We start from the raw sequence: 27,410 nt of genomic DNA, 5'->3' as shown, positions 1-27,410 counted from the left end.
ATGGTAACAGACCACATATAACAGAGCTGCATCTGACCTTATTGAGTAGGCTGTGTGTACGATTGATTATTTGCTTCACTCTGCATTGCTCCCGCCTGCAGCAATGTGGAAGTAAGACCGGATTATGACACTATTCCTGCCTCACTGAAAAAGACACGTCAAGCACGCAAAAGGCTTTTTTTTTGTGCTTCTTAACTAGCACATAAATAATCATTATAAGTGCCATTGGATATACCTGCTTTAGCCATATATGCTCTTTGACTTGCAATGAGTTCCTGTTTTCAGAAGAAAAAAAAAGTTAAGGGGAAGTATTTTAAATACAAGCACGCTAAATTTGCATTTGGAAGCTGACAGAGAAGTTCTACATTTAGGTAAACTAGGTTTGTAGCCTGCTTTCCTTGTGGCATCTGGCAACTGCTATGCAACGTAGGCAGAGAAGTCCCAACTGAAGATATGTGATGAAAGCAAACAGAGTAGGGAGAAAGCAGAACTGGGGCTAGAGAGGAAGAACACAGTGATGAATGATCTGTCCTTTATGTAGGACGAGGTGTCTGCAACTTTTCAGTAGCCCCAGAAAGCAAACTTTCTGCCTGATATCATTCTGGGTCAGGAAGCCTCAAGGGTAGATGAGAAGCAGAACAGGCCTGGCCTGTCTTTGGCCCAACAGCACGCTGGTCTGTGTATTGCTTAGTCCCACTGTGTCTTCCCGAGAAGCTCTGCATGTGAGCTGAAAAACTGACCAGCTTGGTCTCGGAACAAGCGTCACATGGACTATGTGTCAGCCCAGGCACCTTTAGGTTTATTTAGAAGCTGCTGCATGTTGCATTTTTCCTATCTTAATCTAAAGTAGGTGTTGTAAACCACAAGCAAGGACACGGTAACAGAAAATCAATGACAGCCTGCCACCTGCTTTAAAATATAGTCCCCCTGCCATCTAGAGGACATGAGCAGAATGAAGAGAAAGCACAGACAATGACTCTTTCTATCATCATATAGTATCTTTTACTTTGTTTTAAAATTACTGTCTTGTAAATAAACATAAGAAAACATTTAGTACAGTACAAAGTCCAAAACACTGATTATGTAGATCAGTGCAATCAGTGATTTATGTTTCAGTCCACGTCTGCAGATCCGCTCCAGCTCGATGAGTCTTATACAAACATGGATTTATAATATACTTATTATAGGGATTTAAAATATTAAAGACATAGTTTTCCACATTTTTCCAGTAGCTAGTATATTAAGTACAGTAGTTGAACCTTTTGGTCCCAATAATGAATGTACACTCATTTGTACAATCATTTCTTTTTCAAATCAGTGCAAAAGGCATAGAAACTACTCATTCATCATCTCCACAATACAGTACATGGCAAAGCAATAGACACTATTATACATATAAAGTTACTCCTTATTTGATGCAGCCTGTGCTTCAGAGCATATTTATGGAGATCCAGTGCAAGAACACATGTTGAAAATAAGGCATAAATAATGCACGTTTGACTAAAGATGAGGCCATTTCTGAGTTATGCTGACAGGTGTTATAATCGCTTCAGCTTCTTCTGAAATATTCAACATATCCAAAATATTGTTAATAATAAAACTTGGAAATAATCGACAGCATTTCACCACAAGTGATGCTGATCAGCTGCTGGGGGAAATACAGGTCACATCATTTTAATGTTCCACACTGTCAGGTATCTGGGCCAATGCAACTCGTGGTTCTCAGCATCACACCTGCTGTACCAGCAGGCAGGGGACACTTGGAGGTTGACAAAGTAGGTGATCATGTCCCTTCTCAAAGAACACAATGTCTTCTTTTCTTCAGTCCAGCTGGCAAGTTATAACTTGTAGACCTGCAGTAATAAAACAGTGTTTGTTCCTCTTCACTGTGGTTTCACAGTCAGAAGTTTTTTGAGGGGCACAAGTGTGTAGAAAGAGAAAGGCAGCAGACTTTTCTTTCAGCTTATTCTATAAAACTGTGGCTTCCTCCATGGCGTTTGCCCATCTGCACAAGGAAAAGATTTTAGATCAGAAAAGAGTCATTTTAGTCTGCACCATCTAACAATCACCAGGGCTATCGGGTTGCTACGTTATTCACTGAGCTAATTATATGTCTTATATCTCAGTTTTTAATATTACTCTATCTTGGCCAAGAATGGTAGCTTTTCTGTTTTTTCCCCAAATTTGGTGCTATTCATGCTTAAATTGAGTTGAAGAATTGCTGTAGATGGTCTGTGGGTTAAGGTCAAGTTGTTCCCAGAAAGCAACAACCCGTCAACGCGAAGCCATCATTTAGTTATTTTTACTGGCAAAGACACTGTGAGTTCGCAAGATCAACACCGACATCCATAGCATTACGCTTGTTGTGTTTCAAACTGAGTCAGGCTAAGAGCTGCGAGCCTCTTTCCATTTTATGATGGGCTATCAGGTAAATGTGCTTCTCACCTCTGGGCTGTGTTGTTATCTTCAGCTTTGAAAGTGTAGTACAAAGTGTTTTTGTGGTACAGCTGGAAGACATTGGCCTCTTCATCTGCCCTCTGCTTGTCAGGCAGCCTCACTGTGAAACCCAACAGAGGTAAACTCTCTGACGCTACCTTCTCCTGCAGATGGAAGATAAATCAGAGGAAACTAAACAGGTTATAACATACAACACTTTGTTATAAAACCTCGCTGCTGCAGTCTGCATAGGTGTAAAATATGTGTGGCTTAGGTTAAAGGGGAGTGCATATTTCCCCTCACCTCTTGGGCTCTGTAGGTGTAAAGCACCTTGTCTTTTAGGAGGAACCACAGTCTTTTCCAGTTCCTTTTGCTCTTCTTGCTTCGCTGTAGACTGCCACTGATTGAGCCTTCCTCCGACACTGTCACCTGTGTAATAATGGCAGTTTTACTTAATAAAATGGCATAGCTGTCACCTCATGAACAGCGATTCATTAACCTTCATAATGCATAGACTCTGTTGAATTTACCTGTGTGAAGGATGCAGTGCCTTTCCGATGTCTCCAAATATTGGGAGGATGAATGTTCTGGAACACGGTGGAGAGCGGACGACTGGAGCGGTTTGACCGAGGGCTAGTCTGCCCTGACATCACAGCGGCGTCTCCACCTGTGGAGAGAGCCCACACTCTTTCAACCAGCGTGAAGGACAGCTGCTAAATTACAACCCAATCAAATGAGAACCCACAGCAGAGGCATATTTGTCGTGATTATGAAGACGTGCACGAATAACAATGAAAACTGCACAGTAAGAACTGTGTGAATTCAAGAAATTTACTAATGCGATGATAACACAAGCACTAACACAAGCACGGTAACTGTACCGTGGTGCAGCTGACAGCAAAAAAGCTGTTGTACCTAATAGCAGCCCAGGAGTTTCTTCTTTAATTTAGATTGTTTATTTTATTTTCCAATAGTACAACTTCCTGTCTTTTACGGATATACATTTCAAAGGTCCTGAGCTTCATTTCTTTATATTTTGCTTCCAGACTTCCAGAGGAGCCAGACTTTCTTGATTTTTTGTTTTTTTAGTGGTTTTGAGCGATAGTTCTTCAGGCTTTCTGACAGTCTTTCAAAGTTCTTTGAACGTTGGCAGCTTTTTACTCAGTCCCATCCACGTTCTTGACCATTTTTGAGAGAATTTGTTTTATTTGTTTGTTTGTTTGTTTGTTTAGCCACTTAATACTGACCTATGACTCATTTAAGCATAAAAAGACACCTAACTGAAGGGATGAACCAGCAGTTTTAAATAATATTATAAGGTACATATTTCCCTGTATTTCCCTGTTTGGTTGCACACGTTTCACTAAATCAATGCACCTATTTCAGATCTTCTGGCAAAATATAAAGAAAGGAGGGGCGACTCAAGACTCTTGCCCAGTATTGTACCTTTGGTAAAATAAACATTTTAATCTTCCAGCTCTGTTTGACTCCACTCACACTCAACCCAAGCGTAAAGTTAACTAATCAAAAGGACCTGCATGTACAGGTAAAGACAAAGGAGATGGGTGTCAAACATATGGCTCAGTGCCCCAAAGCGGCCTGCCAAAGCCTCCAATCCGAACCGTCACATTTTCCATTGATTTTCTACTTTTAACTGTATTTTTGTAAGTTTTACAGCCCCATTCATACTACTCCACAGTAATCAAGTAATAGGTGAACATTTAAATGAAAGAAATGTTTCACATTATTCACTATCTACAATAGAAAGTATTAAAGTACATTTAAATTTAATTATTTCTTTGTCATGTAGAAAAACTGAGACAAGTTGTTGAAATAGTACTTCTTTTTCTTATATATAGATAACTGAGGGATTTAATGTGTGATTAAACTTCTTTATACTTAAAAAAAAGGGGAGCTTCACTGTTCTAACCCACTTTGAGGTCAAAGTTGGCTGCATGTGACTCATGATGTAAACTGAGTTTGAAATTCTTAATATATGATATTCAAATGTATTTGAGCACATTTTTCTCACCTCTCTTCTTTAGCTCATTGTAACAGTGATCGCACACTTTGGCCATGCGATCTTTCATGTATTTCAGAGGGTATCTGTTCCTGGAGCAGCTCCGACAAACAATCTGTGACACAAATATACGAAGGAACCACAAAACACATTAAAACAAGCTCTAACAACGATTAACACTTGTGAAAACTACAGTTTGCTGCATCCTGTCTAAACTGCAGATTTTAAACTATCTTAAAGCTCAGTGATTTGTATGTGTATGCATCAGTGTTTTGTAAGTGTTTGATTTGTATAAGGCTCACCCGTCCACAGCCATGGCAGTGGTGTCTGCGAAGAGTGAGACTAAAATCCGAGGTGCAGTTCATGCACATCATCACTTGTGAGACAGGAACGAGCGTGGGAGCCTTCTCTCCTAGAGTCAGCCGGAGGCGATCTCTGGCCTGGCACACACACACACAGATATATCAGTCTCATTGTGGTTGGTGCGGTTAAGCATGACTGAAGAAATATCAGTGAAGTATTAACACAGACGATTCTAAATGAATTGCCTGTTTGGAAGCAGGGTTTGCTCACCTCTCCAGAGCAGCTGCTGAATGTCACAGAGCCTCTCATATGCTCAGTCACAGCACGATTAAGAGTATAAAACCAGTCCTCTCTTTCAAAAAAGGAACTGCAAAATATACACAAAAGCTCAAAACAAGCTATGTTGTTTCAATTCAACTAGACAACTAATGTAATAGTATCCACTTTCATCTCTTTAGTTTCAAAGGTTTTAGACTTCTTTGGTGGCAAAATCATGGGGGTTTTTTTCACCACCATCAGTACCACAGATATTATCAATCATTTTAACAGGATGCTCTATATTGTGACCCACCTTGCAGACAAAGTGATGGAGATGTCTGTTGCCTCTATCTTCAGTGCATTTTGGACATTTTCAATAATGGGTTTACTGACCTGAGCAATCATTCAAGATCAGACATCCAGACATGAAGAAAAAAAGCAGAAGAAATTCAGACACATTCTCGAAATATCCATGTACTTTTATGGATGTAAGCTGGGGATTGAGCATTACTGACTCTAATCTTAAGACTGACCTTCAGCCCAGTGAGGGGCAAAGTGTTTTTCAGTCTATATTTCCCATCCTGCTGAGGGTAGGTGTAAAGAAGCACGTCATTCATCTGACAACAGGCAGACATGAGACACATTTAGTGAGTGCAGATGAAAGGCTTTGTTAGAAGCATAAAAACAATAATCGGCAGTTAAAACAGTCAGCTGAGCAGTTCATCGTTCTTGTATATGCAGCTTTTCTCCAGTAGGCGTCACTCTAGGGTAATGCAAAACTTGACCACCATGTTCATATTAAAAAAACAGCATTTTTTTCCTTTTTAATTATCAGCAGTTTTCTTGCACAAAGTAAAAACAGTCACATTGTATTTGAATGCTTACAAACAATAATTTCTCATGCATGAAAACACAATCAGACCCTCTTCTAAAAGAAACCAATAATCGATTTTTACTTCTTTAGGAACTTATCGGTTAATTTAAAAAATGGTAAATAAAACTGTGCAGTCACTCTCTATGTAGATTGTGTCTCATGTGTCATGTCCCCTGTATGTTTGACCTCCAATGAGAACACCAACGTACATGCATAGTTTGACAGTAGAAGATCATTTTTAGATTCATCTCCTAATAGGGAAAGTTTGCCTGAGCTTCCAATGTGTTTTTTTTATGAAACAATATCCAGCAGTTTGAAATACCAAATTTTTGAATTTTTCAATGAGGAAATCCAGGATTAAAGTTGTGAGACAACCAATAAAAATATGCAGATTATTATTTCATGTCTGCAGGGAATCTGTGAATTGATAACTCCTACTTATAAATGTTTATGATTATACATATGTGAGATACTTGAGACAACAGATATCAAAGTCGGTGTCAAATTGCATCATTAAAGTTTTTATTATTTTCCAGTACATAATTTTATTTACTGTCCCTCTGCATTTTAGTACCGTCTTTGAGGAAACTGCCAGCTCCTGCAGTCTTGTTTTATTATGCTCTCCCCAACATTAATCCCAATAAGCTTGGAAATAAAAGTTATGCTGTGATGATTATCAATATTCCACCAGAAGAGACATTTACGAGGGTTTTTTTAGTGTCGGACTCAGACCACAAATTTCAAAAACACCACAGGAGGGAAAAACAATCCACCTCGGTCATGCTCTATGGATAATTTGCGAAGGCGTTTAATTTCCCAGCCTCTCTTGATTGCAGTATTTTATATTTTATATCTTTGTATTGATTTTTCAAACTGAATTTTTAGAGTAAATAAACAGAGCGATTGTATTAAGGTGGTTACTAAGTTTATGCTTTCTACTTCATCAATGACATCCTTCTCTACTCCTTTATCATCTTATCGCATGAACTTAATAAGGATCAACTGAAGGAGCGAAACGCATGCTAGTCTAATATTTACCAAACACAATTAGCCTTGTAAAGCTCTACATGGATCGCTCAGTTTTTAAGGAGCTCTTGTTGACCTTCCCTGTGCTGTCAGTAAAGAACTGGCTCAGGAAGCCAGCATTCAGAAACATCCTGTCAGGAAACCCTGCTCTTAATAGCTCAGTCTGGACATGGAAATAGACCAGACAGAAAATGCCTCACTCTACATTTTACACCTTTAATAAAAATAAGAAGTTCTAATTAAGCAAATGGCACACATATCTTAAAAAATTAGTACAATAAGAGACTGGTGCATGAGTCTTTAATACCAATGTCCTGCAAACAGGAAGCAACATTTACCAAAAACAGATGGCGGGGCTGTCGACTCTTCCTGCTGACCTTCATCAGCGTGCCCTCCTTCACAAAAATCTGACGTTTAAAAAAACAAACAAACCATGATTTAATCAAATCAAGCATTTCACAACTCATCAAATCCTGACACAAAGAAGGCATCTGCGGTAATTAATGTTATTTTAGACCAGGCGGTGTGGGGATTCCCAGCTGAATGATTGTGTAAAGGGCAGCAAGGAGTGGTGCAACACAGACAGGGTGGGCTGGCAAGCTTTAAGCAGAAACAATACTGTTATCAGACACATACCCTGCCAGGCTGAAGCAAGTCCCGCTGGCCACGAACACTGTACTCTATGTTGACCAGACGCAACAAGTTCTCCTGAGAGACAGAAAGAAAAGGAGAGGGGTGAGACGCCAAAATAAGAGATGGATGGATGAAAGGGCATTATCGTCATTTTCCTGACAACATCAAGATATTTTTATATTTTGTCTGACTCCACAGTGGAGCTATCTCTTAAATCAGACAAACATACCATATATTTTTCGCTTTACACCATGCCCAATCAAAAATGTCACTATGCCAGACATGTGACTCCAACTACACATTTGTAGTTGGATGCTGATTTGAGTCTCTACTTATGACTATGAATGTTTGATTCAAGATTTCACTCTCAGAGCGCAGCTAAAGCTTTTAAAAGTGGGGAAGAGTGCGCCAAGTTTCCTGTCAGTACATCCAGCAGTAGTTGCACTTTCAGGTATTTTCAGATGGTTCACAAAGGCTAAAAGGATAAAGTAGATGTAGATTAGAAGAAAGAAACAAACATATACTACACAAAGTGTTTTATTTCTTTCGTTTGGGATTTCCTGAAATTTTAGCTTATTTGCTTCTGACTGAAAATATCAGATTTTTCCTTCCAAAAGCTGGAAAGGTTGGGAACCACCAAATATATCTCAATTCAGTGTGGCTGCAAAGATGTCTTCATGACAATAAGAAAGGATTAAATGATATTTGTTCATATTCTAACATGAGAAAGAGGAGAGCTGTTTAAACAGTGTAATTTTGATGATATCTTGGGTTGAATGCATTATTAAATGTGTGCATTTAATAATGCATTCACATTGAAAAGTGACACCATTAATAAGGGAGCAGTGAACTTTCCTTCTCAACTAGGTCTATAAACCAGTATCATTGATTGTACTCCTGCATTAATTTTGCATTTGTGTGTGTGTGCTCTTAATAAGATTTTTTTAAAAGTGTAATTCTGCATCACAGGTGGTGTTGTGTGTAGAAGAGTTAACGTGTGACCCTTACCCCGTGTTTTAGGCTGTCATTCACTTGATCTGCGATGTCAGACATGATTACTACGGCAGCTGAGTAAAACAAACACAGACAGAGGGATCAGGGTAGAGACGTCAGAGAGGATTGTTTGGTTTCTTTCTGCAATATCATAAAGTTAAGGTGTTACTGCTATTGTGACTTGGCATAAATAAAGCTAAACTGGATTTATTTCATTTCAGTCACGACCACAGTCACATTAAAGGTTTGTATAACTGATGAGATCTTTCTTTTTTTCCTTGCTTCTGTGTGCAAAGTGATTAAGTCAGGAGTCTGGAAGTGTCTGCATGTTTGGACTAGGTGGCTCCCTTATGGGAGATACAGCAAGAGATAGTGTTGCTTCAACGTGCCTTCTCATGAATTACACATTACTGTCTTCAGGCAGAAAATACTTTGAATGACTCCTCGGTGGGTTACCACCAAAAACAAAGAAATCTAAATTGGCTCTCTCATGGCCATTTCTACATGCCAAATGAGCACGAATAAATTCTTTCTAAACACACAGCCACAAACAGAAGCCTCCTGTGAGTAGGAGAGAGCGTGAACTTTGCAGCCTCTGTGCACACTGCTGCCTGCTCTTGTGATATGTTTACTGTACCCTGAGTGTCTTCATATTCCTTGGAATCTGGAGAGAGATTGTTCAAGTAATCTGCAAGAGAAAGAAAAGAAATGAATTCCTCCAACAATGTTGAGTAAGATATATTATCTAAATACTGTAGGAGGGACGCTTTGTCCTGGTTTAATTAAATTTTGGCTCACCTGTGAGGAGCATTCGATACTGAGCCACACGCACGATGACCCGCAGAAGCTGATGTTTAAAGGAGGCATTTTCCCCAGCTGGATTTTTCTCCTGAGACACATACATATTTTTTATTTCCCTTAATCACAACTGCCCTTAAGGGCCACGTTTACTGCAGAAGCTCACATGAACACAAGTCAAACAATGCCAGACTGATTAAAAAGGCAAGGAATGAAACTGTCTACAAAAAAGAGGACAGCTGTATCGACACACAGGCTATACAACATCACAGGAGCTTTGAGGAGAAACAGTCATATTTTAAATGTGAACAAGGGCCAATAACCCAAACTTCCTGTCAGCACAGCAGTTTGTGAGTTTGGGTGTGTGCCTGAACTTGTATTTAGTTATTTCACACAGACACAGATAGCTACAAAAATGCAAATCTTCATTAGTCATTAGAAAGACTTGGTTCAATGCTACTGTTAAGAATGGGGCTCAGCAAGTACTGAAGGTATTTGCCCAGTAAATAAATGTAATGGACAGTGTAACATATTTCTATCTATAGTATTTTTGTGATCATTTGAGTTTTTCACTTTTTTAATTCATAGTGATAAAAAACAACTATTCTGTCAGCAGCCTCTTGTTTTAAAGGGTAGACAAAGAAGTTCACTGCGTTGGCATTAATGCACAAAGTAGAATCTAAGGACTTTTAAACACCAGTGCTCTTAAATTAGACAGAGAAAACTGCCCAGCTCTGCAAACTTTTACTGCCAACTCCTCTCCTTAGTGGTCTGTAAAATGGACGGAAAATATTGAAAATTCCTCTGTCCATAAATAAAACACATGTACACTGTGCCACTCGACGTTGATCTACAATTAACTGGCGTTATTAAAAACATAATACTTTGTGTAACCAAACCCCGAGGAGAAAAAACAGCAAGAACAAACTTGAGACTGACCTGCTCTGAACTCTAAATAACATGCGACTGAGAATAAAACTGCAGCTATTTAAGAAATGCTTATAATGCTTTTTTGTTGGACATATCGTTTTTCATACTCCAAACTTATCAGCTTAAAGGCTTTCCTATCTGTTGGTCTCTGGTTAGACAAACACATTCCTGTGTCTGCTTGTTTAATTGAGGCTAATTATAACTGCAGCCTTGGAGCTAAAATTAGTTGCTAATTAATTTGTGCCTGTGTTGGGAAAGTTTAAAAAGCCATTGGTAAATTTTAAGAAAGATTTGGTGATTAAATTGTGATTCTGAAAGATTTTTTAATGTCTTTATTTGTCCTTTGGGTGCCATAACTGCTCCTTTTTTGGCAGATGAATGTAGCTGCTGCTTGAAATAAAATGATGACTTCTATCTACTTAGTGTCTGACTTTTCAAAGCCTTATGTCTCTATTTCCTCTCTCTCTGTCATACACACATGTACACACACATATATGTATATAGAAATCCATAACTACTTAGACAAGTATCCTACATTTAGCCATCACTAACCCTGTTTTTTTTTTTTGAACATACAATAACAGTATAAGTTTTCTACTTGACTTCTTGACTATCTAATAATGTCCTTATAGTAAGAAAATGCAATCATAGCTGTGCAGCTTTCACCAAGCACAGCAAAGACCATTTGATTCTCTAAAACACCTTTTCATTTTGTTTTCTTTTATTTATAGCTCATTTTAACAATATGCCATTTTGAATTTGGTGCTACCTTTCACAAGTCAGTTAAAAGAGCCTGCCATAGGTCGTACCTCAAAACGTTGAACAATCTCCGCAAAGGCGGGCGACGTTCGGCAGCTGTCCTCCAGTAAACTCATGCTCCGATCGTAGTGGCCGATGTAGGTGGTAAAGACCAAAAACTCTGCTTTCCTGCTCAGGAATATATCTGCAATCGTTTGGCTGTCCTCCCTGAATGAACAAACAGAGGTGAGATCATGACAGACAAGTACCCACTGCCCTTAGATTGCTTTCTGAGCAACACAATAGAGGAAGAAAAAGGGTGGAAAGGATTTTTTTTTCAGTTGTAGCTTGATGTGTTTTCATAGGTGTGTGTGTGTTGAAGTATTTCCTATTTAACAGTAATGTATGCTGCCCCATCGCTCACCAGTGTTGGATTCGATTCTCTAGCTCAGCAAGGATCGTGCGGTGCAGGGTGTAAACATCAGGAAGCTCATTAAGAATCTCTCGAAGTCTCTCATCATCCAGCGCAGGTTCCCCTTGGTCTCCTACTGTCGACCGAACGGCCTCGCGAAAGTCCTGGCACATGGATGAGTGTGGAGGAATTAACTTTATGTCACAGGTTAGGTTAAAATATTACTTCCAGTTTCCCTAAAGCACGCAGTTAGCCTCCAACAATCCGTCCCTTTCTCCACCATAGATTAACTCTCTCACAGCAGGGAGAGCATAAGCTAATATATCAAGGAATCTCATCATCTCTTCAAGCACTGGAGTGGTTTAGGTCACTGGCTATGCCCTATACTGTAGCAGGAAGCAAAATGAAAAAAACAGGGTTTGCTCCTGTCTCACTTTCACAGCAGAGGTGCTCCACACTGTTTCAGCAGAGCTACAAAGAGGACAGCAGAAGAAAAGTGTACTTGTGTTAAATGAGTGTGGTGAAAATGAGCTTGTGAATGACTAATTATGGTCCGAACACACAGCAAAGCAAACGCAGGAATACAGGTATTAAATATAAACCTGAGCTGTAATGTTACCCATACTGGAGATGCATACAGGAGATGTAGAGTGGGTTGGTTAATTGGAAAAGGATATATATATATATATATATATATATATATATATATATATATATATATATAGACTTCACTTACTTCCTGGAGCACCTTGAGGGCTTTAACATGTCTGTGGGTAGATAAATAAAGCCACAATTCAGCAGGATAGTACTGGGAACGAGACTGCTTTTAGCAGATATGTTTAATAAGAAATAATATGTTAAATAGGAAACTTACGTTCTCTCTGAATCCACCAGCTCTTTGACGATGTAAAAGGCTCTGGATCGACCGTCAGGCTGTAAACAATCATATTATTTACTTGGAATAAGCCTCACGTTGGGAGAAGCTAAAGCATTCTGGCACAGGTTCAAATGTAGCTGGCTCACCACCCCACATCATCTCCAAGCAGCAATCAAATTCTAAATAATGAGGACAGCCCTGTAGTAGCCCATTAACCTCCATTAACCTGCATTAAAATGTTGGCACTGGAGGGCATTTTTACAGTTGGCCAAGGTGAAAAAAATCAGTTTACTTTGTGTTATGTTACTCCCTTCTTACAATACATCTTCATTTCTACCAGTCCTTTGGAAGAAAGGTGACTTCTCTGTAAAAATGATGTCAAAACAATAAAATAATTAAGTTTTATTTCTACGGATGGAGGGTTTTCTAAATAAGAGTAGGTGAATAAAAGGCTTAGTGAATGGGGGCTTCTAAGCTAAGTATATTATGGACAAGATATTCAACATTTTGTTGCAGAAATCTGTTATTCTACCTATAAAAACTTTTTTTCTCCCCTCAGCATGCATGTAAGGAACCCAACCTGTCTGTCATAGTTGTTTTCTGTCACTCCCTCTTCCTCCTCAGAGGTGCGTCCTTGGTCTTCTTCACCCATTGTCTTTCTCCCATCTTCACCCACTGGATTAACCTGTGGACCAGCTGCCAACGCACACACGTTGTATGCTTCTGTATAGGCACTGTGGGAAGCAACAAAAAAAAGGGGTGGCTGGTGTGAAACAAGGCAGCGTGCTGGATATACAGTCCAAAAAATGCTACAGAGTATATGCACACTCCTAACAATAATGACGAAAATTCATGTATCATTTTATTGGTTTCTTTTGCACTGAATTTGGTCAAATGGAAGTTAAAATTTCAAAAAGATGTTTAATAACATCGCTGTTGTTGTGTTGTTGGCTTATTTTTATGAGGCTGTAGCTCATTTGGTTTCTGGCTCATAACACTGATGTAACAGCCTCATAACTACTCTACCTAATTTACAGTTTTGATTTGTTGAGAGCAAAAATATTTTCAAATCACACTTTTGCCTGGTAAAAAGGATAAGGAGACTTATTTCATCTCGAATTCTCCCAAGTCTGGTGTCACAGGCCTCATAGTGTTACTGACTAAATTAAGTAAATGTGGGGTATTATTTAAGATGGGCAACAGTCCAGAACGTAAGGGGTTTTATGAAGATATGGAGAGCAGAACTTTAGCACCTTAACGTAAATACTGAATACAAGGACACAGAGCTAACGCCGAAAGAAAATAATATTGGCCTGGGAGCATCGTAAAGCTCACAAAATACGACATTTTAACCTATTTAATCCACAGAAAAGTGATTGCTGTGACCAAAACATTCCAGCTGTCTCTGCTTTTTGGCTTACAAGAAGTCTGGCTAAACTTACCTACCTTCAGGATCCGTAATTGTTTTCATCATTAATCAACAAAAGTCAAAATATATGGGGAAATATAGTGCTTGTTCCTTCTTATTCCTTTAAACATTTGTGACTCATAATATATCCACACACACTCTTTTTATAGACACTGGTTAAAATGCTCAATAATGTAAATATCCAATCAGCCAATCACATGGAAGCAACAGAGTGCATGTAGACATAATCAAGATGACCTGCTAAGGTTCAAACTGAGCATCAGAATGAGGAAGAAAAATGATTTAAGTGACTTTGAATGTTTGGGGGTTTTTTTGGTGTCTGTTAGACAGGCTAGTCTGAGTATTTTAGACACTGCTGATCTACTGGGGTTTTCCCGCCCAGCTGACTTTTGCATTTACGAAGAATGGTCCAAAAAAGGAGAAAATATCCACTGAATTGCAAAAATGCATTTTGATGCTAGAGGTCAGAGGTCAGACTGCTTAAAGCTGATAGGACATCTACAGTAACTCAAAAAACACTTGTTATGAGGAAGTTATGCAGAAAAGCATCTCTGAATGCATGAAATCATCAAACCTTGAAGGTGATGGGTTACAGCACCAGAAGACCACACGAGGTGACACTCCTGTCAGCTAAGAACACAAAACTGAGGCTACAATTCACACGGGCTCACCAAAATTGGACCATAAAAGACGGAAAAAATATTGTTTGGTCTGATAAGTTTTGATTTCTGCCGTAAGCTGCTGCTGAAAGCATGGATCCAACCTATCTCACATCAACAGTTCAGGCTGATGGTGATGGTGTAATGATGTGGGGGATAGTTTCTGGGCCCCTTTAGCATCAACTGAGTATCGTTTAAAAAGCACAGCCTTCCTGAGTATTCCTTAAACTTCAAAGTTAATTCCCTACATTCAAATAGCCTCCACAGTCACCAAATCTCAGTCCAATAGCGCACCTTTGTGTTTTGGTAGATCTAAAGACACCCGTCATGGATGTGCATCCGTCAAATCTCCAGCACCTCTGTGACGCTGTCAATGTCAATATGAACCAAAATCTCCAGCACCTTGTTGATTCTGTGCCACAAAGAATTAAAGCAGTTCTGAAGCTAAATGGGAAATCAACCTTGTACTAGCATAATGTACCTAATAAAGTGTCTGGTGAGTGTATATTGCATCCCCTTGGTTGAAAACCACTACTCTAGCCTTAAAATGTGTCATTTCATTTTTTCCCCCACACTTTGACCAAGTGATTCTATAATATGAGCTTCATTCATGTGAGAATAAATCAGATGAATTTTATTTAACCATTCAAATCATCTTTATGCTTCACATTGAAATATCACTATAATAAACATAGTCAGCGTTAGAATTAAATGTGAATAGATAAAACATTGCAGGTCTGCAAAAGCCAATAAACTGATTCTGAAAGGCCCGCGGTGACAACTGTACCCGATCAGGGACGCATGTTGGTATTTTATGCTATGAGATTTCCTTCTGTGGGGAGCCCAAATGAATATGCTAATGTCTGCCGCTCAGCGGGGAATGTAAGCTATGCAAATAACAACACATCCTTAAAGTTACAGTGGTGATGCAGTAGTCCTCTACGTGACCAGATAATTGCTTTGCCAATCTTCCTGCCATGTTTCACTCCAAGCACCGGTGGATTAAATCCCACTGAGATGCAAATTAGCTACATATGAACAACATATGTGAGCAGTTCAGATCTCTGCATCACACACATTAGAGCTGCATGGCCCATTACTGTTTACTAGATCAAACTTTGAATGAGATACCACAAAACTACACGGACAGTCTCTATATTAGGCTTTTATATCACTGCCAAAGAAACTGCCTCCGTCTCTCCACCCACTCCTGCCACAATGTATGACGTCTCAAGGCGAAATGTGCAGCGATAAATTACAGGAGATAAAAAAATATTGTTTCTATCTTTTTCCTCAAGCTAGGTTTCCAATGAAAGCTGAATGGAGAAAAGACACCAATTATCTCCAAACTATCTGTTAATATGGCTCCTTCAGGCTATTGCAAAATTAACAGCCTCAGCGTCTAACTCTACTGTCCATTTGGAGAACTGTGATTATGCTGGCTTTATTCTCTAGAAGCTGAAACACAGTGCAGAAATCATATTCATGCCGCTGTTTGTTTAGGATTAACATTAAAAGGTCAATTAAGCAATTAATTAGTCGTGCATAAAAATAATTTTTTAAAAATTAGCAAATAATTAAAAAAACAACTGATTCATTAATTATTTTAAAAAGTTTTATTTCAATCCATAAAATGAAAAAATCTTGTTACTGTAGCTTCTTAAATTTGACAACTTTGCTGATTTATTGAGGTTGTAGCTATTATTCACTGTTTACGTAGTATTTACGGTGGAGTTTTGTTTAATACTTTTTTTTCCTGTTTTGCTTTGACAAATAAGGCTCAATTGGATTAAGTACATTATTAGTACTGTTATTTTTAAAATCGTAGTTGTTTTGAAAGGGAACCTACATGTCTGACCCTACTAGACAGATACAAAGTCAGCAGGAACTGGAAGGGTTTATGGGTTTGTTATAAACCCCCTTTGTAAGAATTGAAAGGGTGATGATTCTTTAAAAGTATATATTGTTTCAAGCTTCAGTGTTAAACTTTAAGCATTAAATACATAGCTGACCATTTTTTCCCAAAATAATTTTTCTCTTGAAACAATTTTAATGTTACATGAGTCTCTAATGAGCCTCACGTTAATTTGCCTTTTCCAGTTAATTTGCTTTTTATGCACCTTGACCCTGCAATTCTATCATTGTTATTAATTATTAATTTACATCTTAGGACTAGCATCATTATTATTATTATAACATTATTAGCGTTAATTTTGTAACCCTTCCTCTTTCCCAGGTTCTTGTTCTGTCTCCAAAAAATCAAGATGGTGACGATTACACTGTCAAACCAGGGGGGCAACCTCTGGGACTGAAATATGAAGTCAGCACAGAAGTGGCAAAAACTGCAGTTCCTCAAGACGACGCTTAAAGCTTTCTGCAAAAGACAGTCAGCCCCTACAGGCTCACACTTTAAAATGTCCAATGTTACAGGACAGGAAAACACATTTACAGTCTGGTACTAAAAACAGTTTCAGCATCTATGGATAGGCAGCTGGAGCCAATTGGGCAGGCCTCACCCTAGTTCAAGTCATTAAACTGGACCTCCCAACTGTGTGTGCATTTGTGTGTGTCCTGTTTGTGCTGTTTGAGCACTTTTAATGTGTTATCTGACTGATATTCAGCTTTATTGTTAGATAGACCATTGCAGAAGTCTGTGCTTAATTAGCTGGTATTACCTGGTACAGCTTATGAAAGTAGCTTGCTCACCATCCTGCTATAGTGATAACTTATACCATCATTTATCCATATAAGGGAATGTCTGGCTCCAAATAACACAGCAGACAAAAATGCTAATGTTGAAGCTTCAAAATGCAGAATTTATAACCACTAGTTATACAGTCAGGGTGGCTATGTCTTTTATACTGTCTATGTACCAAACACGAGACTTCACAACAGGAAGTCATGGAGGTATCATTTAAATAAAGTCTGTTTTTAAAATTTATTTGTTGGGTTTCAGCCTTTACTTTGATAGAACAGTGGTGAGAAGACACTGGGAGAAAGACCAGGGCAGAAGACATGCAGTAAATGGCTGCGGAGCATAATCCAACCTAGGCCTCTACATTAGGCTTATGGCATTTGGGCCACTTGCTCAAATCAGTGAGCTAAACCAGTGTTTGTAACCATGACAAGAGAAAGCAGCAAATGCTCTGGTTTTTGTGTTTGTGTGCATGAGTTACCTGCCTTGTCTTTGCTTGAAATGTATCCCTTTGGTCATTTTCACATTTCTTTCTTTTTTTATTTGTCATTATTTTTAAAATATTTTGCATTTTTTGGCCAAAATAAAGATTCTTGATGAAGCCACCTTGGGCTCTTCAATATTGTCTTGGACATTTTCACAGTTCTCAAATGTGTAGTAGATCAACAGGTTAATTTGCTGTATTAACTCACGCTACAATACTATGGGGAGCCAGTGTGTGCACATGCAAGTGGGCACAGTGTCCATATGAAAAAGCTGGAATTTAAACAAGTCCCTAAATAATAGTATCCACGTGTAGTTTAAGGCACCAGAAAAAAAGTTTGCCCAAACCAGAGTAATAATGATATGCTCAGCCATACAGCATGTTCACATGTTCATCATCAACTCAAGGCGTGTGCAGGTTGATTTATTGATTTAAAACATAAAATATTTAAGTTTATAGGCTGTAAAGACTTCTTGTGAGGAAAATATATGAAAGGATGAAGACATCAAGCTGTTCAGTGACGACTAAGAGTCGGAAGTACACCTGTATGTTTTCCAATGGTTGATTTTAGGAGTTAATTTGCACAGAAATGATATAGAGTATAAAATACAATGGTCTGTGTCAAACCACACTGTGTCAGCCTCTTCAGCAGAATTAGTGTATTAGAAGCCCTGCTGTACAGCTTTGTTTGCACATATAGTATAACCTAAATGGTGAACATGAGGAGAGGGAAGCTCTTTGGTGAACAACTGCTGACTACAGAACACACTGAGATTGTATCGCTGCCTGTTGTTCCTGAATGGCTAGAGACGAGCAATGACTCCAAAAGACTGACTATTAATCATCGTGGACAGCCTGTATGATATGGGCACAGCTAACAGGAATGTGGGGGTGGGGGGCAAGGGGGAGGTGGGTTAAAGTCAGAGTCGCCTGGCTGATCATACCAACAAACAGCATCCCAGTAGGGACACAAGAGGCTCTGCCTACAACATCAGCCCAAAAGGACCCCATTTTTAGCACCTAAAGGGATGATTTATGAATGAAAACAGCCTGTTTTCAATTACATCTTAAGCCACTACCCCTACACCAGCATTTCCTCTTCTCCCACTCAACAAGCCATGACAAGACAGAGTTTAGTCTTACTGCAAGGTAAGAGTTAAGCTTCCTCTTTACATACCTGCAGGGATCATAGCATCAGGGGGGTCTCTATATAACAAATAATTGTAATTCCAAGGACATTATTAAAGTGACCATGAAGTAATAAAAAAATGGTAGTGGCAGGAATCACTAATATAATGCACAATTGCCATGCATTTTAGCTGTTTGGCTTCTTGGTCTTCTAGTAAGACACTCAACTGCTTTGGTGCTGATGGATTTATTGCAAAAACTCTGGGATTGACAGACATGAAAATTGTTGCCGAGATTCATAATCTCCAGACGGTGAATCCAGTCTGGAGCCCTAACTTAGATAACATGTCTTTCTTCTGATAGCATCAACACGTCAGATTTGAATTGCATAAAACCATGTGATGTTTAGTGGTAATAAGCAATTACCAAGCTAACATTTTAAACCAACATTGTTATTGTTTTTAGCAATGTCATCGTTTTATTCAAGGCAATGCTACAAGCTTTGGTTCATTTACATACCTTTCTGTTTCCTGTTCAAGTGACTGAGTTTTTTTCTCAAACCCGGGGAGGCTGCTCATGTCCACATAACCATCTGTCTCATTGGCAGCAGACAGCACTCGACTGGGACGGACAAAGAAGTCTGTGAGAGGTATCTGCCGAACAGGCCTCCGCTGCGGCACCTGAAGGTTCTCGTAGTCTGAACTGATGGCAGGAACATTCTCGTAGTCAGAGGTATCTGTGTTGGGGACGGAGATGGACCGAGGCTTGGTCAGGGGGAGAGGAGTGAAAGGCACACGAGAGCGATCCTCGAAGGACTCCACCCGGACAACGCTGCGATTGAGGAAGGCCACAGTGTTCCCTTTCCTTCTGCTTTCCTTGTAGAACAGAAAGGGAGAGCCCGGCTCAGGTGAAACTTGTAGTTTGCTGACTGAGCGTGAGTTCAGCTGCGGAGAGCTGTTTATGCTGCTTCTATCTAAATCCAGCAGTCTGCTGGGCGTACGGTGGCTGGACTCTGCTGAGGGCTTAAAGAACGATGGTTTGACATCGACCGTGGGCTTGTTTTCTGTCTTCCGCCTAAATTTAAGCATAAGAAAGCGCTTAAGGGAGGACTTCTTTTTCCTGTTTTTCTCTGATGAGTCTCCTTCAATGAGAAGGGAAGGAGAACTCTTTGTAATGGGCCTCTTAGTGATGTAGGCCAGCTCAAATGGAGGAGGGATATCCACTGCAGATGTAGGTGTGGATAGGGCACTGGATGAGAGAGGGGAGCGCCTGGAGAAGCTTTCAGATGAACAAAGGGCACCTCTCTGTCTAGGAGATCCTTCCCTGTAGACACACAGAGATGAGTCTTGCCCCTCCATGGACAGGGAACGGGGGTACAGGGACAAATAATGGGGTTTTGAGTAACTTTTGTGCCGTGTTGAGTTTAACATGGGGCTGCTGCTCATTGCAGGTTGTCCAAATCCACTCGTGTAGGGCTTCTGAAGAAACTGCACTCCCATGTCCTCCACTTTATTAGTAATGCGGTGTGACAAAGAGTGGGATCGAATCCCAGTCACTTTCCTATCAAAAAGAAAACCATTTTCCGCATACAAACTTTTCCCTGGCTCTTCGTATAGATGCTCATCACTGATGTCCTGCTCCGTGTCAGTGGTGTCATCCAGAAAGGGCACAATGTGGCCCTCCGAGTCATCGTCTTCTCTGAAGACGTCAGAGTCGTTTGGGGACAGGAGCTGGCTTCCTGAGCATGAAGAGGTCAGTGAGGTATCGGCGTCTGTTGGCACTGAGATGGATACCTGCCTGAACCTCGGCTGGAAGTACAATTGATTTAATACGTCTCCCACTGCATGAGAATTATGCTCTTCAGTTTTGACAGGCATCCTTTTCGGACATATCCTTACCTTGTTTTCATGAGTGTTGTTAATGTAATCCTGAGAACCCAAACACTCCGTTTGTATATTTTCGGCTGTTTCCTCATATTTCCTGGCTGATACTCCATGGCTGTTTAAAGAAGAAACAGTACTTTGTGTGAGTGCACTCTCCAGTGGTCCACAAGTTTTGTCTTTCCTTGGCATCAAGTCTCGGTTTATAACGTCCTCCGAAGAGATGTAAAACGGCTCATAACCTGGATCACCTTCTAAGCCAGTGTGTCTCTTAGCTGCACCAGAGATCTGTTTCTGGTCGTCAGGAGTGAAGCCATAAAATTGGGTGTCCCCTTGGTTTTCACCTTTTTCTTTAATCTTAGGGCTACACCTCAGCTTTAGGATGTTACAAGTGAAACCACAGTCAGAGACTGGTTCTACTTTCTCTTCATCTTCTGCTAGAAAAACACACTTGTCATCAGCCTCAGTTGTGGTTTCTTCACCCAGGACATCAGGTTCATCTGTACAAGACTCAGTTAGATCGTCTGCTGTATTTGCATCCTCTTCAATTTGGTGCTGCTTCTTGTTCAGGTCTCGACTTTCAGCAGAATAACAGCCTGCCTCCTCATCGATGCTGTTAACAGAAAAGTCTCCCACAGAGATGCCATCTGTGTCGGCCAGCGCCTCACCTGCATCACAGCCTTCAGCATCCATGTCCTCCGTCACGTCTGTGTCAATCATCTCCACTGCCTCCTCCGAGTCAGCCGTGGGTCTAGCATCACTGATCCAAAGTGTTTCCAGGGAATCAGCTTCCTCTGTCACAGCACTGTCAGTTAATCTCCAGTCCTCATCCATCTTCAGAATCATATCTTCATCTTCATCTTTTTCCTCCTCTGTCACATCTCTATCCTCCAGCCCATGTGACCCCGATGGTGAGTCTGTTTGTGGTGATTTGAGGATGTAGGTGTTAAATTGTTCCTCCGTTGGCAATGTGTCTATAATTGCTTTGTTTAGACCATTCTCTGTCTTGTGCTCCTCATCAGCCTCACCATCTGAGGTTACCAGGCTGCCATTACTGCATCCTCCCTGGCTGCCGTTTACCTCTGATGTGACTTTAGGTTTTGGGGCTATAGAAGGTTTAGGACCCCTGGCTGCAGACAGAAGGGGGGACAGCTTGGCGTGACAAACAAATCTTGGCTTGGGAGCAACAGAGGGCTTGGTGCAGTCTGAAAGAACAACAGGAAAAGGAAACTGTAAGATTATGTGCTTTAAAATAGATTGCAGGTCATTTGCATTGTTTCACTGTGACCTAAAACTGATTAAAGATTCACAAATGATAAAACTTTGAACCGTGTGTAAGAGTCATATTTAGCTGTGCACATTTTCTTCACAAAATGTGTAGAATATTTCTTTGTAAAAATATATATTTCCATACATGAAACTGACAGTACAAACTTTTCAGAAATACACCAAGATAGCTCCTCCAATTGGTACAGCTTGGTGGTGTAAGGTTATAATAAAAGATGCTAAATTAGTAATGTATACTTTGATATTCTTCAAGAAAGAATTGAAGGGAATTCCCTGATTCACTTCCTGTGATTCAAGTGAGAGACACTCCTGTCAGGCTGTCTGCACTGCTTTAAGAACAATGGGTTACTTTACATGTCGCAAAGGACAGTGCTAATAAATCAGCACATGTACTTCATGTGAAAATATTCAATACATGAATTACATCAATACATTATGCAATGCACAATATCAATTTAAAGGAAGGGTGTTAAATTAAATAGGCAATTATGGCAGTTGCCTATAAATAGAAAACATGCAGTTAAAGCTTGATTTGAAGTTTTCAAACCCCAAGCGAGCTTCGTTTTTGTTAAAGCGCTCTCTTTTCCTCTATATAACCAACACCATACTTCCCTGTAAAATCAAGAAACACTGGGTAAAGGCACACTTTGATTTGCTCCATATCCTGTTGCTACTGCTGGAGTCATTCATTTACGAAGAAAGGAGTCACAGTGATATATATACATATATCTTTAAAAAAAAGATGAATCTGTAAGATATAAGTAACAGTAAACTTCGTATGTCTTCTAATTTTCTAAAAATATCGAAAGTGAAGCAGTTCGTGGCTCGAAGCAAATCGTCTCACCTGTGTTCATTTTTGGAAAGCGGGTATCTCCAACATCTCGTCCGCAAAATCAGCCAGGACACAAAAAGTAATAAAAATGGAGCAAACAGTAAACTCGGTTGAATAGTCCAAGCAGAGAGTGAGTGAGTGTGCCTCAACGCAGCCCTGCCTTCTGGGAGGGAAACGCTGCCCAGCTGATCGCCCGCTGGTGCGTCCTGGTGCGCGCCGGACGCGATTGGAAACTGGAATAAACCGCACTTGAGGAGAATCCCTGCACAGCAGCAGGTCCAGTCAAGTGTTGGAAATGTTACAGTCCGCCTACAAATGAAATTCAGCGATGATTGGTACTTTACTGTAATCAGTAAATATAACAGGGATGAGATTAAACGGAGTAATGTGGATGTTTTACGTAGACAGTCACTCAAGTTATGTAAAAGAAACATAATTTCACGAGGTGGACTACACACAAAAACGACAATTCTGGGAAAATCCCATAAAAGCAAAAAATGCAACATTTTGTTCCAGTGTATTTTTATATAAATATACATATATATATATATATATATATATATATATATATATATATATATATATATATATATATATATATATATATATATATATATATATATATATATGGTTATCATCATATACTTTCTTATAGTTTCTATTTTTTTAGTTACAAAGTAACCAAATGTTAAACATTATCACGAGATAATAAAACATACAACAAAGTCATGGCTTACAACTTATGCGCGGTTTTTTAAAGTTGCTGTTGTGAAACTGAATGGTTGACTTATTAGTGTCAAATCAGAGCAATCACTGGATAATATTCTCATAAAACAGTTTTTCTTAGCAGCATAAAATGTATTTGAAATTTCAGAACAGCTCTCTTGCATTGATAAACCGGCTTTGTTTCCCTGCACTCCCATCTGTCCGTCTGATTGCTGTACAACAGGCTCCTTTTTCGCACAACAGGAAGCTGCTCTCCCATGTTTCCTGCACAGCCCAACTTCACATCCTTAGCAGCCTATGGACATCATTTAACCCCTCAGTGCATTTTACTGTGACTCACCGGTGGTGAAGTAAGGGGAGTTATTTTTACTAATCAATTGTAGTCAGCTGGTGAAGATTTATAACACCAAAAATATGTGTGTGTTACAGCAGCAAACAGCAGGGTTAGGGGAGTGGCTCAGTGGGGGATAAGTCCAGCATGTGAAAAAGGGGGGAGTCAAGTACCAGCTGTTTTGACTCAAAAACACATAATTCACATCAAACAGAAAACAGCAAATGGATTGATCTCTTTTTCTTTTTTTAAATATCCTTTTTTCATATCACAAAACATGAGTGAAATTAGATTACAAAACGCTAGAAAGGCTAATCAAGGGCAAATAATATGTAGTAGACTTTGTGTCTAAAACATTTATAAGGGACATTTCCTTGGCTGTAATCCCATTGTGTATATTTAGTGGGTTACAAGTGAGCGGAGAGTTTATGTGGCCACATAAGGATGAATAGCCTCATATTTGATATTCTTCTACATCACACTTTAAGATCAAAAATCAGTCCCCCGACAATGCCAGTCAATCTTGCATGCATTAAGCTATAGAAAATATCATCTCTGATAACCCCACAATAGATGGTTTATCACAGCCCAACATAAAGCCTGAGATGCTCTGACGACGAAACACAAAACTAGGCTGATTTCAAACAGTTGCTTAAATGAAAAGCACTGCAAATGTGCTGCTCTATGTGAGGCCGTGAATAGTCCTATCAGTAAGAGAGTGTTAGACTCATTAAAAAACATCATGTGGTTCCACCTTTGACCCTGTTTTTGTTGGTGCAATAATTGTGTTTTCATATTGAGTCAATAAAGGGGGGAAGGTGAGCTCTAGCACCAAACAGTAATGACAGATCCGCTAAGAAAAACATGTTGAGGATGAGTGGGTGTTCTCACACACACACATACACACAAACACGAGCGCACACAATAAAATAGGGTAAGGCTGGTGATGCTATTGTCAGTCTAAAGTACAGAGCCGAACAAACAATGAGTTAATTTGTCCCTCAATACTTTGCAACTTCCCCAGCCTGTCGGCGTCTGGCTGTTTTCCAAAACAGCTGGGCACAGCAAGTTTTTTTTTAAACAAAAATTGAGGATAAAGAAGAAAAAAGGGTGTGAATTTAGGTATGATTGTCCCAGGATCGTTTACACTCTGCGCTGATACACTATTGTGCTCTAGTGCAAACTCTGTCACTAAAGTACCTTCAGTAAAAGTTCACGCCACTCAAAGAAAGGCACCTTGGAAATTTAAGTTTTTGGAGAAGGAAAAAAGAACTTTCTGGGTTTTTAAAACCGAAGGTGAAAAATTAAAGGATATCTTTGAATAAAGGAAATATTTCATCATAGGATAAAGGTGATTACTCGGAACAACTTTATATTGATTTGCAGTTCATCTCTCCTCTAAGAAGACAAGCCAGCAAAATACCCAAACACAGTATGACAAAGCCATTGTCGGGTTTCCGAGCAGCGTGCCCCCACCACTGGGTGTGCCCATTGTTACATTCATCACTGCAATAGTACATATATATGACAGATAATAAGAAATCACTAAAGAACAATGAGTACATAACCTGATAGAGATTGAGGCTACACATGCATCCTGCAGTTATGTTATGTTGAAAATACACAATAACAACTAATGGATGAGAAAAGCAGTTTGTTTACAGTGAGGATGGAGATGAACTCGGGGGTTCATCTCCATCTGTGTGTCTCCTGTTTGTGTCAGACAAGAAAAGAGTGCGTCTGCTCCTCTCTCCTGCTCTGAGGTAAAACAATAAGGCCGAGGCTTAAAAAAGGAACTCCATCTTGATCTACTCCTTCCTGTCACTGTTTTCAAGCCTTTCAGTGAAACTAGAACACACAGGGTGTAGTCAACAAACGTAAAGGATAATTCCAGTTATTTTCAACCAGGGCCTCATTGTCCTACTTTTTATCAGCACTGAGAGGTTACTTGAGAGAAAAATGTCTCTTTCCTTTACTTTAATTTGTGTCTCCAGTTGTGCAGAAATCCCACAAAATTACTTTTTTTTGTCTCATTTTTGGATCAAGTACCTCATAATGTATAAGAATGACAGGAGGTATATCAAATATGAACAAAAAACAAAAATTTTAGAAGAATTAGAGGGACAAACTAAAATCAGAAGGCAAGTAGGTGGCTAGTATAATATCCATGCTGATGGATAACTAACAGGTAAACTTTATTTTTGTACATCCAGTGAAAAATAAAGGCGCATGTTCAGTATCCTTGAAAGGTTTTGTTGACTTTTCTCTCTTTGGCAACACTGAATCCAGTAAACTGACAGGGTCCAATAGGATGCAGGAACAAACTTTTGTGTCATGGCGGTCTAATTTTAGTTTCCCTTCACATCATGACAAGGAAGAAAACACAGCTGGAAGGTTGTTTTTGTTCTTCTGTGAGAACTTTCATACAATAGTGTACAAGAAGTATACAATAGGGATAGTTTTTTACAAAGGAAAACTGTGAACATAAGGTTGTTGATGCAAATTTTTAAAATGATCATTTCAAAAAAACCAAAGAAAAAATTAACTTAATTAAAACTCTGTCTTGAATATTTTGTGTGTGTCCTGTAATAAAATGTCAGTGTGTGTTTGCATGCAGAGGCCAAGTCACTGAACTTCAGTAATAGCTCAGTGAAAATAAATATACTGGTCCAAAAAAATTAAAGGAACACTTTTTAATCACAGTAAAGCATCAAGTCAGTTAAACTTCTGAGATGTTGATCTGGTCAGTTAAGTAGCAGAGGGGGGGTCATTAATCAGTTTTAGCTGCTTTGGTGTTAATGAAATTAACAACAGGGGAACTAGAAGGGCAACAATTAGACAATTCACTAAAAAATGTTTTATAGTTGGAGGCCACTGCCATTTTTTTCCTGCTCATATTTTCTGACTGTTTTTTCACTGGTTTTGCATTTGGCTAGGGTCAGTGTCACTGCTGGTGACATGAGGTGATACCTTGCGCCTACAGAGGTTGCTCCAGGATGGCACATCAATATATGCCATTGCCAGAAGGTTTGCTGTGTCTCCCAGCACAGTCTCAAGAGCATGGAGGAGACAGTTTCTCTAGGAAAGCTGGGCAAGGCTGTAAAATCTGTTCCTTTGTGCAAGAAGGAACAGGATTGGGACTGCCAGAGCTGCAAAATGAGCTCCAGCAGATGACTGGTGTGAATGTCTCTGACCAAACAATCAGAAAAAGAAGGCCCAACAACCCCTAGTGGGCTCTGTGCCCACTGCCCCATGGAGCTCAATTAGCATTTGCCATAGAATACCAGAACTGGCAGGCCACCACTGGCACTCTTTGCTTTTCAGAGATTAGAGCAGGTTCGCCGCATGTGGCAAGAGTTTGCAGGCAGGTCCTGAAGGATGACAGAATTGATACCATTGACTGGCCCCCACACTCACCTGACCTAAATCCAGTAGAACACCTCTGGGACAATATATTTCATTTATCTGATACTGCCAGGTTGTACCTCAGACTATCCAGGAGCTCAGTGATGCTTCCCACACCTGGGAGGAGACTGATCAGTTTCATTTTTAATAAAACAATATGGCATCCTTTCATTTCTAACATATTACCCATATCAGTGTAGATATCCAGAGTTTTTTCCCACTGAGATCTGATGGGTTTGCAAAGTGTTCCTTTAAT

The 27,410-nt window shown here is 39.6% G+C and overlaps 1 protein-coding gene across 2 annotated transcripts; it reads right to left on the bottom strand.

Moving 5' to 3' along the window:
- Window positions 1-983: 983 nt before the first annotated feature.
- Window positions 984-22,902, bottom strand: LOC116333931 (FYVE, RhoGEF and PH domain-containing protein 5-like). 2 transcript variants are annotated; one of them, XM_031757225.2, is made up of 21 exons: window positions 22,705-22,902; window positions 19,213-21,778; window positions 12,879-13,032; window positions 12,296-12,354; window positions 12,158-12,188; window positions 11,434-11,585; window positions 11,081-11,237; window positions 9,342-9,432; window positions 9,181-9,231; window positions 8,559-8,617; window positions 7,554-7,625; window positions 7,256-7,324; window positions 5,551-5,634; window positions 5,331-5,410; window positions 5,030-5,126; window positions 4,759-4,896; window positions 4,469-4,571; window positions 2,967-3,103; window positions 2,740-2,865; window positions 2,446-2,600; window positions 984-2,005 (listed from the first exon to the last, which is right to left on the bottom strand). In XM_031757225.2, the coding sequence occupies exons 1-21, from the start codon at window positions 22,712-22,714 to the stop codon at window positions 1,969-1,971; spliced, it is 4,428 nt and encodes a 1,475-aa protein (XP_031613085.2). In that variant the 5' UTR covers window positions 22,715-22,902; the 3' UTR covers window positions 984-1,968. The 2 variants fall into 2 exon arrangements, with proteins under 2 accessions (XP_031613085.2, XP_039467708.1); XM_039611774.1 differs by having other exon boundaries at window positions 2,767-2,865.
- Window positions 22,903-27,410: the final 4,508 nt, after the last annotated feature.

This window comes from Oreochromis aureus, linkage group 5 (assembly GCF_013358895.1).
Source record: "Oreochromis aureus strain Israel breed Guangdong linkage group 5, ZZ_aureus, whole genome shotgun sequence".
In the NCBI taxonomy this organism is placed as follows: domain Eukaryota; kingdom Metazoa; phylum Chordata; class Actinopteri; order Cichliformes; family Cichlidae; genus Oreochromis; species Oreochromis aureus.
The sequence above is the reverse complement of the archived record's forward strand: the minus strand, read 5'-3'. Positions and strand labels throughout refer to the sequence as shown.